This window comes from Jaculus jaculus, chromosome 16 (assembly GCF_020740685.1).
Source record: "Jaculus jaculus isolate mJacJac1 chromosome 16, mJacJac1.mat.Y.cur, whole genome shotgun sequence".
Taxonomy (NCBI): domain Eukaryota; kingdom Metazoa; phylum Chordata; class Mammalia; order Rodentia; family Dipodidae; genus Jaculus; species Jaculus jaculus.
Window position 1 is genome coordinate 45,009,436 of NC_059117.1, and position 15,797 is coordinate 45,025,232.

Sequence of the window (15,797 nt, forward strand, 5' to 3'; positions counted from 1 at the left end):
AATCACTCTCTATTTACAGAAATATATGCACTCATTTCAAGTAGTTATATCTTTCAATATCTGTTATAACTATCTATCAAAATTACATTAAATCCAGGAGGAAGGCAATTTCAGAGGCATTAGAGAACACCAGAGCTTTCCCTAGTGGCTAGGTAATTCTTGGGAACCAAGGAGTCACCAAAGCAATGTACTCATCTGGGGTTAACATCATCAGAGCTGTGACACCCTCCAATGGAAGTCACCATCACATTTTCTGTATCATTGGAGAGTCCCTATCATTACTTACTGCCACTCCTGTCTTGTAGAGGAGGTAATGCACAGTCTGGGTAACATCTGCAGCATGCATCAGATTGTGGTAAGGATTTTTATGCTTGCTGTATCCCACTTCCAGGGCCTCCACAAATGACACAAGTGCTGAGATGGGAATCTGAAAGAGAACAAACAGCAAAGTTTACTGACTAAGGACTGAATTGCTTTAAATGATGCAAAACTCTATGGCCACTTTCCTGCTCCTTTCCAGAGTATAACACATCACGTAAGGAAATGATAGCTTCCCTCAGTTGATAAAAATCACTGAAGAAATAGTGAATTGAAAAATCCAGTAAGAGTTCCTAGTTGAAGAGTTATATGTAAGTTATTCTTTGCTCCTCAATTCAGGTCCCCTGTGGAATCTCAAAGAAGTTTTATTTTACTTATATATAACTAATGATTTTGATACCTATAAAATCAAAGTTATTTGTAACTTCTACTTTTCTGTATTTTCTTATCCTCATCTGTCCTTAAATAGACTTCCTTCTCAATCTGTGAGATTAAGAGTTTCTATGTAGGACACCAAACAACGTCATAACTGATAATGAGGAACATAAAATAATGCTAATAATTAGTACCAGCTTATGAACTTACCAGCTTATGAACTTACTATCTGTGACACACTGTCAGCAGAACAGATGCCAGTTACTATAATAGATTACCAAGAAATAAAGCTGAGCATGTGGCCTGCTCCTACCATACATATACACACATAACGAACTCTCACATTGAAGGTTTTCCCTCATGATGCCAATACATATAATCACTCATTAAAACAAAGCATGGCTTTCTGGAAGTGCAACTTCTCTTATCCTCTGTCATTTAATAACAAGATTCTTGTGTACTTTTTTTTCTCACAAATAAATATGTTCCATAATATGTAAGCATTCATTTCTCAAAGCATTATACACTTGAGCCTTTGCTTAGAACTACCACTAAGTTAGGATAATATTTTCCACTGCTTAATTGCTTTTCCAACTCCAATATATATAATATACATATCTTGCTATCTCATATGGTAGAAAGGGGAAAACTGCAAAATGTTATGTACAACATAGGAGCCTGAAATATTGATTGTGCTGGTTTTCTGAGTTATTTCTGGTTTAGGATAAATTTTACAGGGCCCGGCTGGTGGCAAAGGAGAGGGCGTGTATTCCTATAGACTCCCAGTCATAGTCATGAGAAACATGAAGGAAAGCACACGACCTGCACACTTTTCCACACTAACCATTCATGTTGTTTTGATTTGAATGTGGCCTTTAAGCCAGCCCTGATGACTCATGCCTACATCTCAGCACTTGAGCAGGAGACACAGGAATCAAGGCCAGCCAGGGCTACATAGCAAGATCTTGTCTTTAAAAACAACAACAACAACAACAACAACAACAAAACCTAACTGTGGTGGTTAGAATGTGAATGTATGTTCCTCATGGACTGAGATTTATTAAGCATGTAACTTCCCTCTCTGGCATCCTAGCTGCCTGGCTGCAGGAGGTGTCATTGGGGAAGCAGATCCTGGGGCCCAGCCCTAAAGTGTGTTTGGGGGCGGATATGATTCCAACCCAAAGGTGTGGAGAACAGTGTGAGCTCTGGCAGGATTTCCTGTTTACTGTTTCTGGGTTTGCTGGCTGGTGGTAGTTTCTTTCTCTGCTTGCAAAGGGAGCCATATTCTTTTGCCATTGATGGAATTTCCCCTGGATTGTAAACTTGAAATAAATCCCTTCCTCCCATAAATTGTGTCTGTTTGGAAGGTTGTCCTGCATATGGAGCTGACTACAACCCCAACTAACTAAGGCTTTTAAGAGGTCAGAGATGAACTCATCGCTGTTCCAAAGTAAAGGTTGCAGAAACATGGTGTCATTAGTCGGCTCCTTGGCAATCTTTGAGTGAATGAAAGACTAGATGAAGGTATGTGCATGTGCATAGGTGCCTCATTCCAAGAAAGAAGCATGAGTGGCCAGGAAATACAAATGATCTGCCACCAATAATAAGTGGGAGTATTTGTTTTAATGAGCACAGGCTGAGGGGGAGTTTATGGAGGTAGTCAAGTTCACTCTGTCTCCATTATAGCCTCTCTGACAGCAGTGGTCGACAGCGCACATAATCACGTTGAAATGCAATTGCACGCAGCAGCGCCCTAAGGCCCTCACCACTGCGCAATCTGGACAGTGTCTGAAGGAAAAGCATTTTCCCTGCCTCCTCCAGACTCTGCCCTCTAACCAGAGCATAAAGAAAGTTCCCTTCAGGAGGAAGGTGCTACAGCCACCTTCAGAATGATGCTCCCAGGGTCCCCTACAACAGTTCCCTTGGGCTCAGCCTAGAAGTAATAGAAGGAGCCAGTTTACTTATTTATCTTTTTAATGAGGTACTAGCCTTAAAACGGCTGATCAGATCATAACGTGTGAGTAATTCATAGAAAATGAATTTCAATGCATGATCCCCACTGGCCTCATTGAGGGAAAAGACATCAAAGGACCATGTATCCACATCCTGCAGGATAAGGCAAAGAAAAGACACAGGTTAGTTCACATCACTTACACACCAACCAATCTCCCTACTTTACAGTCATCCTGTAGCTCTCACCTGAGATTCCATAGTTCTACTTTAGCACACTTTTTACCTTCAGTTTTTCAATGCTGTGGTACTATAAAACACTGACTATGTAACATCCTAAAAACAAAATTTTAGTCACATTTTACATATGAGAAAACTGACAGTTATATGATTTTCCAAAAGCCTGTTGCAAGTAAATGCTTGGGACAAGTGGAATGAGAACAAAAACACATTTCACATAGATGCCTTCTCTCAGGATGTCATCCATTAAGTCTTCTGGCTACTACTGGTTCATGACTAGCTAGGGTGTGTCACCATGAAATTCTCTCCAACCCACTGGCACTATCCAATTACTCCCTCTTAGTCCAGAGTTGACAATGTTTACTCATTTAAAAGTACTCAGAAACATGTATGATGTAAAATACAAAACAGAATGTCACTTCAATCTCAATTGCTAAGTTGAAACCAAGGAGAAAATGTTCATTTCATGGGATAGAAAAATATTACCATTTCTGGAGACACTAATATAGTAATCTAATCCTCAAATATGCAGTGCACTTTACTGAAAAGGGTAGTCATAAAAGCTAAATTAAAGCCAGGTGTGGTGGCATACACCTTTAATCCCAGCACTCAGGAGGCATAGGTAGGAGGATCGCCATGAGTATGAGGCCACCCTGAGAATACAGAGAAAATTCCAGGTCAGCCTGGGATAGAGTGAGACCCTACCTTGAAAAGAAAAAAAAGCTAAATTGGATACACGCTTTTATAATACCACCCATTATTTTTCCACAGTAGCTACTTAAAAAAAAGTGTAAACAGTAGCTAGTGTGCCTCTAACACAGCATAACCAGCTACAACTGGGCATGATGAACACGGGTGTGTTTAAGCAGTAGCTGAAACAACAGGCACCGCTCTCAACACATCACGTGTCTCACTTCTGCAATTAAAAGGAATATGACTGCAATGAGGACCCACAGGAGATGACACAAACTGAGGACCTACATACAGAAGCAGCACCATGTAGGAAGCCCACTGGAAACACTTGGCAACCCCTCTGCTAACACCTAATGCTGCAAACCCAATGAATCTACACTGTGACTCAGGTCTTGTACCCAAAATACCAAGTGAGGGCTCAGGCCATCAACCCCAAGGTCAGTTAAGATTTATCTCAGACCTGAAGCATGATTTTAATTTCTATAATTGGCATTGCCATGATTCATAGCAATTGGTCCTACAGAAAAGGCCACTTAACCCAGAGAAAGGGGAATATGGATAAATGCATTGAGGTATTCTCACTGAGCTCTCTTCAAGAAAATGTCAACTGATTCTCAAACTTTAATGTTCTTTCAAAACACTGAAATTACTGAGTAGGGATTAAGTGGGACTCTGAAAGATCCTATGCCTCAAACCTGTGTTTTAACAAGCATCCACTTTAACTAATTTATAACAGCTTTCCTCTTCATGCAACTTTTGCCCAAGGATAATTCCTTTAGAGTACAGTTGACAGGAAGCCTGAGCCTACATGCTTCCTCCTACTTTAAACCTGGAGTTTATCCAAGGTGCTGTTTCTTGAGTCACAGGAAAACTGTCCTTCTAAGAAAAAGCACACTTCTGTGTCCCCAGTAACCCCATCCTAAAGACTAGAGACAGAACAAAATGAGTAGAAAATATATACTGAATGAAAAAATGCAAAGAACAAAATACAAACTACTTCAAATTTAAGCAGAATAGCTGTTAATTATTGTCTAGCATGTCATTTTATGACATGTTCTTATATAAATTAACTACAGAAGTTTGCATGACAATAACATAAACTATTTTAGTGAACTGTATTATCTTAGTCTTTGGGAAATTTTTCTGCACCAGAAAAAAACAGTGAACCCATATAAACTCTCAGTAGTGAGATTCAAATAATCTTTCCCTAATAGGTACTATATAAGAAAGGAAAAGAGATTATCTCTGTGTTCTCTCCAGTTTACCTCACACCACTGCCAATAAAAGACAAGTCTGGAGAACTGGGAAAAATCTTAAATTGAAAAAAGGTTGTGAACTTCCTGGATCCACAGGGCAGGGGGCAAGAGCCGCAGCTTTAACCTTAAAGTGCACATCAGCAGTGCATGTGGAGGAAAGCAGCCATTGAGAGTTAGCGCTTATCCTTGTAGAGTAATCTCACTGCTTTTCTCTGAGAAAGATACCACATGCACCTCTGAGAATTTCTTTTATCTAAGTGTTAAATGGCCATTTGTAGCACATAATGGGTTTTCCACATCTTTTTTCAGTCATTCTTCATAGAAAAGAGTCTTAAGTTTGGAAGAAACAGTCTCAGAAATGTCTTAGTCATGAGTATATCTACCTGTGTTTGTGCTCATGATAAAGAAAGAAATTAAAGATTAAAATATGTTCTTAATGTTTTCAAGTCTTTCATTGAGTGTTTCAGGTCCAATTATGAAAATCAATTCAATTTTACAGTGGTTGTTACAAAACATCAGATCTCATGAAGTGATTCTACTGTTAAATGAAAACTGTCAATGAACTGCTATTTTGGACATTAAAGTGGGGAACTGAGGAAAAACTTGGCTTCTGGACGTTTTTTCCTGTCGTGTCTTGCATAGAACAGCTGGATAGGTGGATTTCCTTGGAAAACAGGAGTTGATATGGAGGGGACAAGGGTTCTGGAGAAGAGTATGCCATGTGATCAAGCCTTAGCTCTATCTCTGATTAACCCTGCTTCTCCCACCTCTTTATAATTTCTGGGTCTTAACTTCTTCATCTACAAAATAGACGTGGACTGAGTAATCAGTAATAATGTAATTAGAATAATTGCAATCACCAAGGTTCCTGTTAATAGTAAATAAGCTGTTATGTTTGATCTCCTATAATCAAAGTTATAATGTCAGATCTGTGTATAAAACCAAAACTCACACCAAGTTTGATTTTAAAAAATAAGGAGAGTGAAGATTGAAAATGTTGTTAGAAAATACAAGAACTCAATAACAAAAGAGCTGTAAGGAAAACCTCCTTATTTTCTTAAGTAAATGTAAATGTTTGTTTTATGGGCACCATGTGCCCGTAAACCTCTGCATTGCTCTTACCTTCAGTGCTTCAATGACGGCTGGGGGATAGCTCAATCCAACCATGTTTGATGTCCGTCTATACATTCTGGCAATGTTAGAAGGGAAAATACAGTGTGATAGCTTATAATGAACAATAGACTCCACATATTTATGCCATGTATTGACAACACAAAGTCAGGTAATCTTGTGACCCAAAGAAACTAAAAATCTTTTTAGGAATTTTCCAAGTTATTAAAAAAAATGAACCAGTGCTCGCTTCGGCAGCACATATACTAAAATTGGAACGATACAGAGAAGATTAGCATGGCCCCTGCACAAGGATGACATGCAAATTCGTGAAGCGTTCCATATTTTTAGTCACATGTTGGGTCATGATATGCAGAGACATTTATCGTACCAATAACTGTGGGCTAACTCCACAATGCATGACCCATTTACATCAACAAGGAGGGTCCATTGGGAGGGGTAGATCATGGATAAGCCTAAACAATGGTACCAAACTGCCTGTATTTGCTGAAAAGAAAACTAATAAATTAAATTTAAAAAAATAAAAATAATAAAATGAACCAACCAAAAACATGAGCCATTGGAAACAAAATTAAATCATGTTTATGTTCCAAGATTAAAAATTAATTATTAAAAGGGATTGCCTGGTCTCCCAGAAATAAATATTGTACAGTAGAAAGTGTATGCAGTGTAGAGCTTGAACCTGAAGGCAAAATTCCTAGGGGCAAAAGGTTGCTCTCTAGAACTGTCCTTAGCATGGAAAAAACAAAAAACAAGTCCCAGATGAACTTTGATATCAACATGGATTTTCTAACATGTGTAATGGGAACTATAAAAAGAACTTAATTTAGTTCTAGGGTAGGAGACTATTCAGTTTCAAAGGTTTAGCAAACTTAAGGTGTCCCAGGGAACTCATTCTCCTTGGGTCACAACTTCAAACCATCCTTTACCTATCCCAGAAGTCACCACCCACTGTCTTAAACATCAGAGATTGAATTCAATTTAAATCTTACTAAGAAATGATAAACAAAAGAAAAACTCTTCCTCCTGATATCACAGATATTTAAACACATATGATTTTTACCATTTCTCATTCAATAGTGCTTCCTTCCAGAAATTTCAGTATTCATAACCACAAATCAAAACTGCATAGAAGCAAGGCTTCCTGTTATTGGAAGCTGATGTTCTTTTTGCTGCTTTGGTCACTGAGTAACAGTGAATGATGCCGTTACCTCTCCACAAATATTCCAGCCTGGACTGCATGGACGATGCTCTTGAACCTGGGCTTCTCATCACTTCTTCTGAGCATCATCCCCATCTGTCGTGTGAACGTGGAAGCCAGCCAGTCCCGGACCTCTGAAGGCACAGCATCTGATTGTATGTCACTAAGCTCATCCTCTGTATCCAGAAGTCGCCTGAACATAGAAATATAACCAGGACACTAAGGCTGAGACTTAACTTAGAGTTGTCTGTTTGAAGTATCTGATCCTACCTACACTACAATATAGATACAAAGAAACAAAATTAAAATGATCACAGAAAAAATACAGCATCATTTTGACAAGCTTGTGAAAGCTCATGCTGGTGTATTAAAATGAATCCCTGCACTTGGACTACATTGCTGCTATAGTTTGGTTTTGGTATGTCCCAAAAAGACTCATGTGTCATAAGCAAGGAGCCAGCCAGTGATGCTACTGGGATGTAGTAGAACATTTAAGATGTGGAGCCCAGTGAGAAGTCCTTTAGGGACATGCCCTTGCATGAATTAGTGGGACCAAAGTTTCTTCTCTCACTTCTTAGCCATAAGGTAGGCAGCTTAGCTTCACCACTCACTGCCACCATGGCATATTGCTTTGCCAAAGATTCAAAATTAAAGGGACCAACCAATCACAGACACAAACCTAAAATAACCAAAATAATTCATTTCAGATGTCAGAATAATGTAAAGCTAACACACTCAACAAAGGAACATCAGAGAGAGAGAGACAGACAGAATGAGAGTCAAACACACTTCATTGAGGACTCCACTGGTGACAGATCAACTATACTCAGAAGCACAATGGATTCTTAATTCTCCAAGAGTAGCCAAATTGGTGTAAGAAGTAACTTCCATTTAAAATATATTTACAGGGCTGGAGAGATTGTTCAGCCATTAAAGATGCTTTCTTGAAAAACCTAGTATCCTGGGTTCAATTTCCCAGTATGCACATAAAGACAGAGAACAAAGTTGTACATGTATCTGGAGTTTATTAACAGTGGCAAGAGGCCTTGGTGTGCCCATACTCACTCTCTGTCTCTCCATGTTTGTCTCTTTCCCTCCCTCTCAAATAAAAATAAAAAATTTAAAAAAACACATTCACAAATAGGCATAAGCAATTTACACATTGACCATACAGTATTATTCTATTAGAAATACTGAATGCTTAAAGACCATATTTTTTATTAATTAGTTTTATACTCAGCAAATACAGTCCATTTGGTACCATTGTTAGGCTCATCCATGTCCTACCCCTCCCCCGGTCTCTCCTTGTTGAGGTATATGAGTCATGAATTCTGGAGTTAGCCACAGTTATGGGTAGGAGAAATGTCTCTGCCTATCATAATCCAACATAAGGCTCTGACATTCTTTCTGCCCCCTCTTCTGCAAAATTTCTCTGAGCCATGTTGGGTTCATTTTTGGTCTGCTTCAGTGATGAGGTGTTGGGGGCCTCTGGGTGGCTGTATATCTGATTTGGTAGGGTGGGGTTACCTTTAAAAGTGGTGTGCTGTTTTTCCCTAACTGCTTTTAGGATTTTCTCTTTGGTGTCAATGTTTAGAGTCTTAAAGACAATATGTCTTGAAGAGTTTTGCCTTTGGTCTAGTCTGTTTGGAGTTCTGTTGGTTTCTTGTATCTTGATGGGCCTTTCTTTTAAGAGACTGGGGAATTCTTCTTCAATTATTTTGTTAAATAAGTTCTCCATGCCTTTGGTCTGAATTTCTTCTCCTTCTGCAATGATCCTGATATTAGGACATTTAAAGGTATCCCACAATTCCCTCATGTTCTATTCACAGAAACTTTTGAACTCTTGAACTGTTTCTTCCATCTTGTCTTCCATATCATAGTTTCTATCCTCCACATGGCAGACTCTATTCTTGAGAGCTTCTAGAGAGTTTTGGACTTGTTCTATTAGGTTTGCATTTTCTACTACTTTTCTATGTATAGTTTCCATCCCTCTGTCGAGCTCCCTTTTCACATCATTTTCTGATTTTCTTGATGCTTCTTGGAATTCATCCTTGCATTTCTTTATGTCTTCATTTAGCATCACCAGCTGATTTTTGAGGTCCTCTTTTTTTTCAGTCTCCTTCATATCTCTTAACTGACTTTTAATTCCTTCCATTTTCTTATCTATAAGGTCTAGTCTAGTGATGGCAGCATCACTGTCTGGCAGGTGTGCCAATGTTGCCTGAGCTCTCACGCAATAATGCACCAAACCTGCTTGTGCTCATGCTAGGGGGACACTGAGGCATAAAGCACAGAAGCAGCCCAAACTCTGGTGTGGCAGAACACTGGGACCTGGAAGCAGTCTGAGCTCACCTGCAACAGGACAATGGTGATTGGCCAGCATGGCAGACAGGGAGGGGCTGGCACCTGAGCTGGCACAAGTGACAGATCAAAACAGCCTGAGCTCGCATGGGCAGTTGCAATGGGCTTGGGTTTGCGCATGAATGTGTGGCAGCCAGAGTAGTAAATGAGCAAATGGGTTGAGCAGGCTAAGCTTTCACAAGCAGAAATCTATGCAGAGGTGCGTGTTTGGCAGACAAATTGATCAAAGGAGCCTGAGCTCCAATGGGCCAGCTGGCGTAGCCTGGCCATCATCACTCATGGGCAGGAGTGGCAGGGCAATCGCCCCTGTGCAGTGAGGCAAGTGGAACTATGTTGGCCTGGGACCCTTTTCCTACAGTAAGTGCAGGAGTTTCCTGAAGCTGGGAGTGTGGGTATGGTGGCTCTTTGGGGGGAGGGGTGGGTTACCCACACACAAGGGAATCAGCGATTCCCTGTTTTTTCCCCTTCTGTGCCCTCCCACTGGCAATCTATTGGAGATTTCTCTGTCCTAAAAGACCCAGTGAACCCTTAATGTCTTGCCTTTCTTTCCCGGGGACATGCACCACACAGTTAGGTAGTTGCCATCTTAGCCCAGAGTAGTGATCATATTAAAGAAATCACAACAACCAAGTCCTCTGAAGCAATGATCTTAAATGATGTCAGCAGGTATCTTTTTCATCTAATAGCACATAATAGAAGTTAAGTTTCTAAAACCAAGCAAACTTTCCACAACAATTCAGTTCTGTATGTGAACATAGTGAGTTAAGCCATCTGTGGCCCTGCTTTGCTATTTGTCTAATTAGTTCATAGGTCAGACCACTAGCAAGGAACATAAATTATGTAACAGTGAAAACTAAAAATTTTCATATGTAGTAAGCCCTATTTAAAATTAGCAGTAGAGGGCTTAGCAGTTAAGATGTTTGCCTGCAAAGCCAAAAAACCCAGGTTTAATTCCCCAGGACCCATGTTAGCCAGATGCACAAGGGGTTACATGCATCTGGAGGTCATTTGCAGTGGCTGGAGGCCGTGGCATGCCCATTCTCTCTCTCTCTTCCTCTTTTGCTGTCAAATAAATAAATAAACATGTTTAAAATTAGCAGTAGAGGTGACATCAATATAGTGGTATTTTTTATTTGTCTTGATACATAAATTGGGGTAAAGGGAAAAAAGACTGTCATATCAAATTCCCTTAAGTTAGTAATAAGGTCTCCCATAAAAAATAAACCATACAATCTTCTCATTGCACTCAAATACTTTCAGATGAGAACTTGGCAAAGTAGTCATTACAAATAGTGGTAGAGGTACCTGTCTGAACTAGAAAAGATTTAAAAGACATTCCTCTTCAACATTTCTTGTTTTCAACAGGAAAAGAATTTTGTTACTTTATAATTTATTTTTAGTACCTGGAATCATTTTAGTGCTTTTGAATAATCCAAGTGGAAAAATGTGCTGGAAAACCAACATATATGAATGCAAAAGGAGTACCGGGGCCTAAGAGACTAAATCCTCCTTGATCATTTCAAGATCTTGTAGTAACTGATGAATATTATGAATTTGATCACAAAATTTTTTAAAATTATATTTTATTTATTTGACAGAAAGGGAGAGAGGGAAGGAGAGAGAGGCAGATAGAGACAGAGAATGGGCATACCAGGGCCTTTAGCTGCTACAAATGAACTCCAGATGTATGCACTACATTGTGCATCTGGCTTATGTGGGTCCTGGAGAATTGAACCTGGGTCCTTTGGCTTTGTAGGCAAGTGCCTTAACCCCTAAGCCATCTCTCCAGCCTCAAACACATTTTTTACATAGACATTAAAAACATGCAATAATTATGACAGAACTATATATTATATATAGTAACATAATATATATTATATATAGTTATATATATTAAAAATCTGGTAAGATATTTTTATCAATTACTTTTTTCTTCTCTTATATCATCTTATAACCTTATTGTCATCTGAGATAAGTTCTATTAGTTGATTTTATAGATGAGGAAGTATAGAAGTGAAGTGACCTCCAATCTTTCCCATTTATTTGTGTAAACTAATGTTCCAAGGATAATAGTTTAAATAATACCCCATACCTACCATGAAGGATAACAATTCAACAGAAAATGAAGCACGTTAGTAATCTCTTTTGTCTTTTTTTTTTTCTTCCTGGAAAGTTCTCACTGTAGCCCAGGCTGACCTGGAATTCACTATGTAGTCTCAGGGTGGCCTTGAACTCAATCCTCCTACCTCTGCCTCCTGATTGCTGGGATTAAAGGTGTGCGCCACCATGCTGGGCCTCTTTTGTCATTTTTAACTTACCTAGTTTCATCGATATAGACAGATTCAAGCACTGTAGCTGCATATTCCAAATTCTTCTTAAGGTCTACCACTGAAGCCTCTCCTCTCTCTAACTGCTTGACCAAAGACCGTAACCTATAGCAGAAAAAGACAGGTCTCCATTAGAATAAACAAAGAAAAATTTTACAACTATGATGATAACTTTTATAGTCATGCGTTGTTCTTACTTTAATACCTCTAAAAGGAAAATAATTATGGGGTCAAAGTACCAAGATCTAAAATAAATAAGTGCAAAACAAGAGGAAAAATGTTTTGATCACCAGACCCTGACCACTTGGAACACTTTCTAGGCAATTTTCTTTTTATGAGTTCCTAAATTATCATTTTGCTTTTCCTCAGATTTGCTTCTTTTGGACACTAGCTGGACATAGTAAAGTATGACTAGTAGCAACATCATCTCTCTCACACACACACACACACACACACCTCTTTAGATTCTCTCTGATAAAGGCATGTCGGTCAGCACTGGCCATAGGGAACACCCCATGGGCCACAGATATTTCAAAACATTTAGAAAAAGTGCACTATATAGTCACAGAGCTACAGGAAACAGATAAAAGAAAACTATGATAAAGACTGACCTTAATCTTCTACAGCTTCTCTCCCTCCCGCCCTCTCTCCCTCTCCTCCCTCTCTTTCTCTCTAACCCTTTTATATTAGTTATCTCTTTCTTCCTTTTCTTAGTGGACACTGACCTGTAACTCCCAGTACCAGCATATGGCTATCATCCACAATGAGCTTTTGATCAGAGAAACCTACAAAGTTTCCTGAGTGAAAGACAGATTGCTATCAGAGTACTTGATGACCCACCAAAGATTAGTGGTAAGACCCTACTGCTAAAGACACTGTATATAGTAGACACATAAAATGGAATGACATGGCTGGAAGCTGGAAGACAGTCCCCAGACAGCGCACCTAGTGCCAGAAGGTGCTACATGCGTGACTGGGGGAAAATGACCAATATCTGTCCAAGCAACTCATGGTCTAACCTACTTAGCAGCAAACAGCCTGTCATGATGCTCACACAAGTGCAATAGTGGCACACAGCCATGGTGGGAAACCAACTCCTCTTGATTCGGCTAACTGATCCCCTCAGTGGTACGGGACCCATAGCTAGAGCTGGGAAACAATTCAGAACCATATCCAAACATAAGCCCGTTCTCCATTACCAAGCTACCACCAAGTGTAGGCTACAAGAGAGCCTACACCTATTAAATGCTCTATAAAAAAGTAAGGCTTATCTCATTTGTTTGGTGCTAACTTACTCTCCCTTGGAGAATCTGCTTCTCTTTTTCAGATAGATCCTAAGGAGAGAGCCACCCCATCATACCTCAAAAGGCCCTAGATGAAACTAAGAACAAGCCAGGGTGCTGTTTTCTTGGTGAACCAGGTACCAGCACAAGGGTGAAGGAGATCAACACAGAGAAAAATCAACTCCTACCAAATCAGATATCCAGAGACCCAGAGAACCCCAACACCTCATCACTGAAGCAGACCAAAAATGAACCCAACATGGCTCAGGGAAATTTTGAAGAAGAGGGGGCGGAAAGAATGTCAGAGCCACATGTTGGGTTATGATATGCTGAGACATTTCTCCTACCCATAACTGCGGGCTAACTCCAGAATGTGTGGCCCATATACCTCAACAAGGAGGGGCCAGGCGGAAGATGTAGGTCATGGATGAGCCTAATAATGGTACCAAATTGACTGTATTCTCTGAGTACAAAACTAATTAATAAAAAAATATATGTAATGGACAAAAAAGCAAACTATTTTAGTAGACAGGAAGAATCCATCGAAGATAAGACAGAAAAATGAGGATGTGTGATAAACTGAATAGTTAACAGTTATCTATGAGAAATAAAAAACATGTTTTCTTATATAAATGGATATTTTTTGAACAGACAATGACAATATATGTGTAACAGCAATAAAATACCTAATGATAATCAAAAATTCCCAGATCAACCATTAAAATTAGGCAATAAAGAACAACCAAACAAAAGACATGTCCAAAATTTTCAATAACATAAGATATAGATAAGATGTAGATAAAGTTAGTTTGAGGGTAGCCTTTGCAGACTTGTGAATTTCTAATATGCAAAGAAAACAAAACCTGCAGAATGAATCAACAGAGGCCTCTGCTCATTTGTAGGTGAGGGTCAGTTTTGTGGATCCTGTTAGCAGCACTTGGAAGAGTGCTAGATTTTAGAGTCAGCACAAGGCAGACTTGGCATGGAAAGGTCTGCAAGTCACTCACACTCAGTGGACAGCCTGTATAGCAAAGGATGGGATGAGGGGAGTACAGCAAAGAACCCTAAAAGCTGTTCCAAATAAGGACTGAATGCCCATCAGAACACATTCCTGGCTAAATCTGCTTCCAATTCTGTCTCCTCAAGGGGCCCAGTCACTCTGAGGATGTTTGTGATGACAACTGGTAAAATAAAATGAGAATAAAATTTAAACTTAAAAAAATTCTGCCTTCAGTTGGATCTTAAATATCCTCCCAGGAATACAGCCTAAATCTCTGTCAGAAACCACTTTAACCCTCATAAAATCTATGAGGAAATAGCAAAAGAGGAACAGTAGCAAGGGAGAATATGGCTAATAGAAATGAGAACCAGGGGATCCTATCTACTTAATAATAGAGCTTCCTTGGAAACAGTAACAGCTTTAATCAAAATAAAGGTCAGTTTTTGTGGGTTAAAGTAAAACCTTGACAAGCAGGTAAAAGGGATCAAATAAAATCTGAAAAGAAAATAAGTGAAAACATACAACATATGCTGTTTCAATTTATGATTCCAAGTAATGAAGAAAACCTTAAAAACTTAGAAAATAAACCATATTGCTTCAAAAGTAGCAAAAAGTTATGCTGGTCATAGGTTTCTACTGTGACAAACACCAGAAAACAATTTAATAGTAATATCAGTTTTTGAGAATAATGTAGTATAATTAAGGATATTTAGATCAAATTGTAGACACATTGTCACATATATGTGGCACTAAAAATATACTATTAGGTATGGACACGTTAAGAATGCTATCATTGGCCAGGCATTGTGGCACATGCCTTTAATCCCAGAACTTGGGAGGCAAAGGTTGGAGTATCACCATGAGTTTGAGGCCACTCTGAGAGTACATAGTGAATTTTATGTCAGCATGAGCTAAAATGAGACCCTACCTTGAATGCCACCCCCAAAAGAGAATCATTCATATGATTGTCAAAAAAGAGGGACAAAAGCTTTGAGAAACATTCTAGAATGTTAATCATTAGACAGTACATTCATAAATGTCCAGTTAAATGGACTGTGGATTTTCATGGTCTATATTTGACTAAGCCAGTTTTTATAAACACAACTAATTCCAAAAGCTTCCTGAAAGATGTGGGCAATGGAATAGAACACTAATAATACAAGGACCACTAAACATGAAAACGAACTGATGTATCATTTACTGAGACAAGCTCTCACTTCTAGTATAAACACCTCTTATGTTACTAAAATACAAAAATCAAAAGACACCCAAAATTAACAGGAAGATTACATGGGCTGTGGATTTATGTCCACTATTTTTAACAATCCCCACTCCTGGGAAAGCACACTACCAATAGAATCAAGTAGTGGGGAACATCCAGTTGCTTGCCATAGGAACCTGGTGCTAGGCATGGGTCAGATTTTGCCCCAGAAAAATCACCATTCAGAATCTCACCCAGAGCTGCATGGAAAAGCCTGAGCTTTGTGCCAGAGTTAGCAAAATGTTAACAGTGCAGGACTTTTCCTTGATGTCAACACCAGAAGCATGATGGTGCAGTCATAAAACTCTAGCTAAGGAGCCTCAGCTCCGAGAAGGAAGGGCACATAAATGAAGAACTATTAGAATGCATGAATATTTTCAAAAATTTACACCTTTCCTACT

At 39.1% G+C, this 15,797-nt stretch overlaps 1 protein-coding gene and 1 non-coding gene across 8 annotated transcripts in view; one reads left to right on the plus strand and one right to left on the minus strand.

Moving 5' to 3' along the window:
* Pde1c (phosphodiesterase 1C) overlaps window positions 1-15,797 on the minus strand; it is a 782,675-nt gene that overhangs the window by 136,016 nt on the left and 630,862 nt on the right. For all 7 annotated transcript variants that reach the window (XM_045135620.1, XM_045135623.1, XM_045135627.1 and 4 more), the window contains 5 exons: window positions 11,844-11,957; window positions 7,175-7,357; window positions 5,955-6,021; window positions 2,683-2,799; window positions 287-427 (listed from right to left, as the gene is read on the minus strand). In XM_045135620.1, coding sequence (XP_044991555.1) covers window positions 287-427; window positions 2,683-2,799; window positions 5,955-6,021; window positions 7,175-7,357; window positions 11,844-11,957 — 622 coding nt within the window. The remainder of the gene's footprint in view (window positions 1-286; window positions 428-2,682; window positions 2,800-5,954; window positions 6,022-7,174; window positions 7,358-11,843; window positions 11,958-15,797) is intronic.
* Window positions 6,185-6,291, plus strand: LOC123455484. Its single transcript, XR_006633945.1, has one exon. It is a non-coding gene; the product is annotated as a U6 spliceosomal RNA (small nuclear RNA).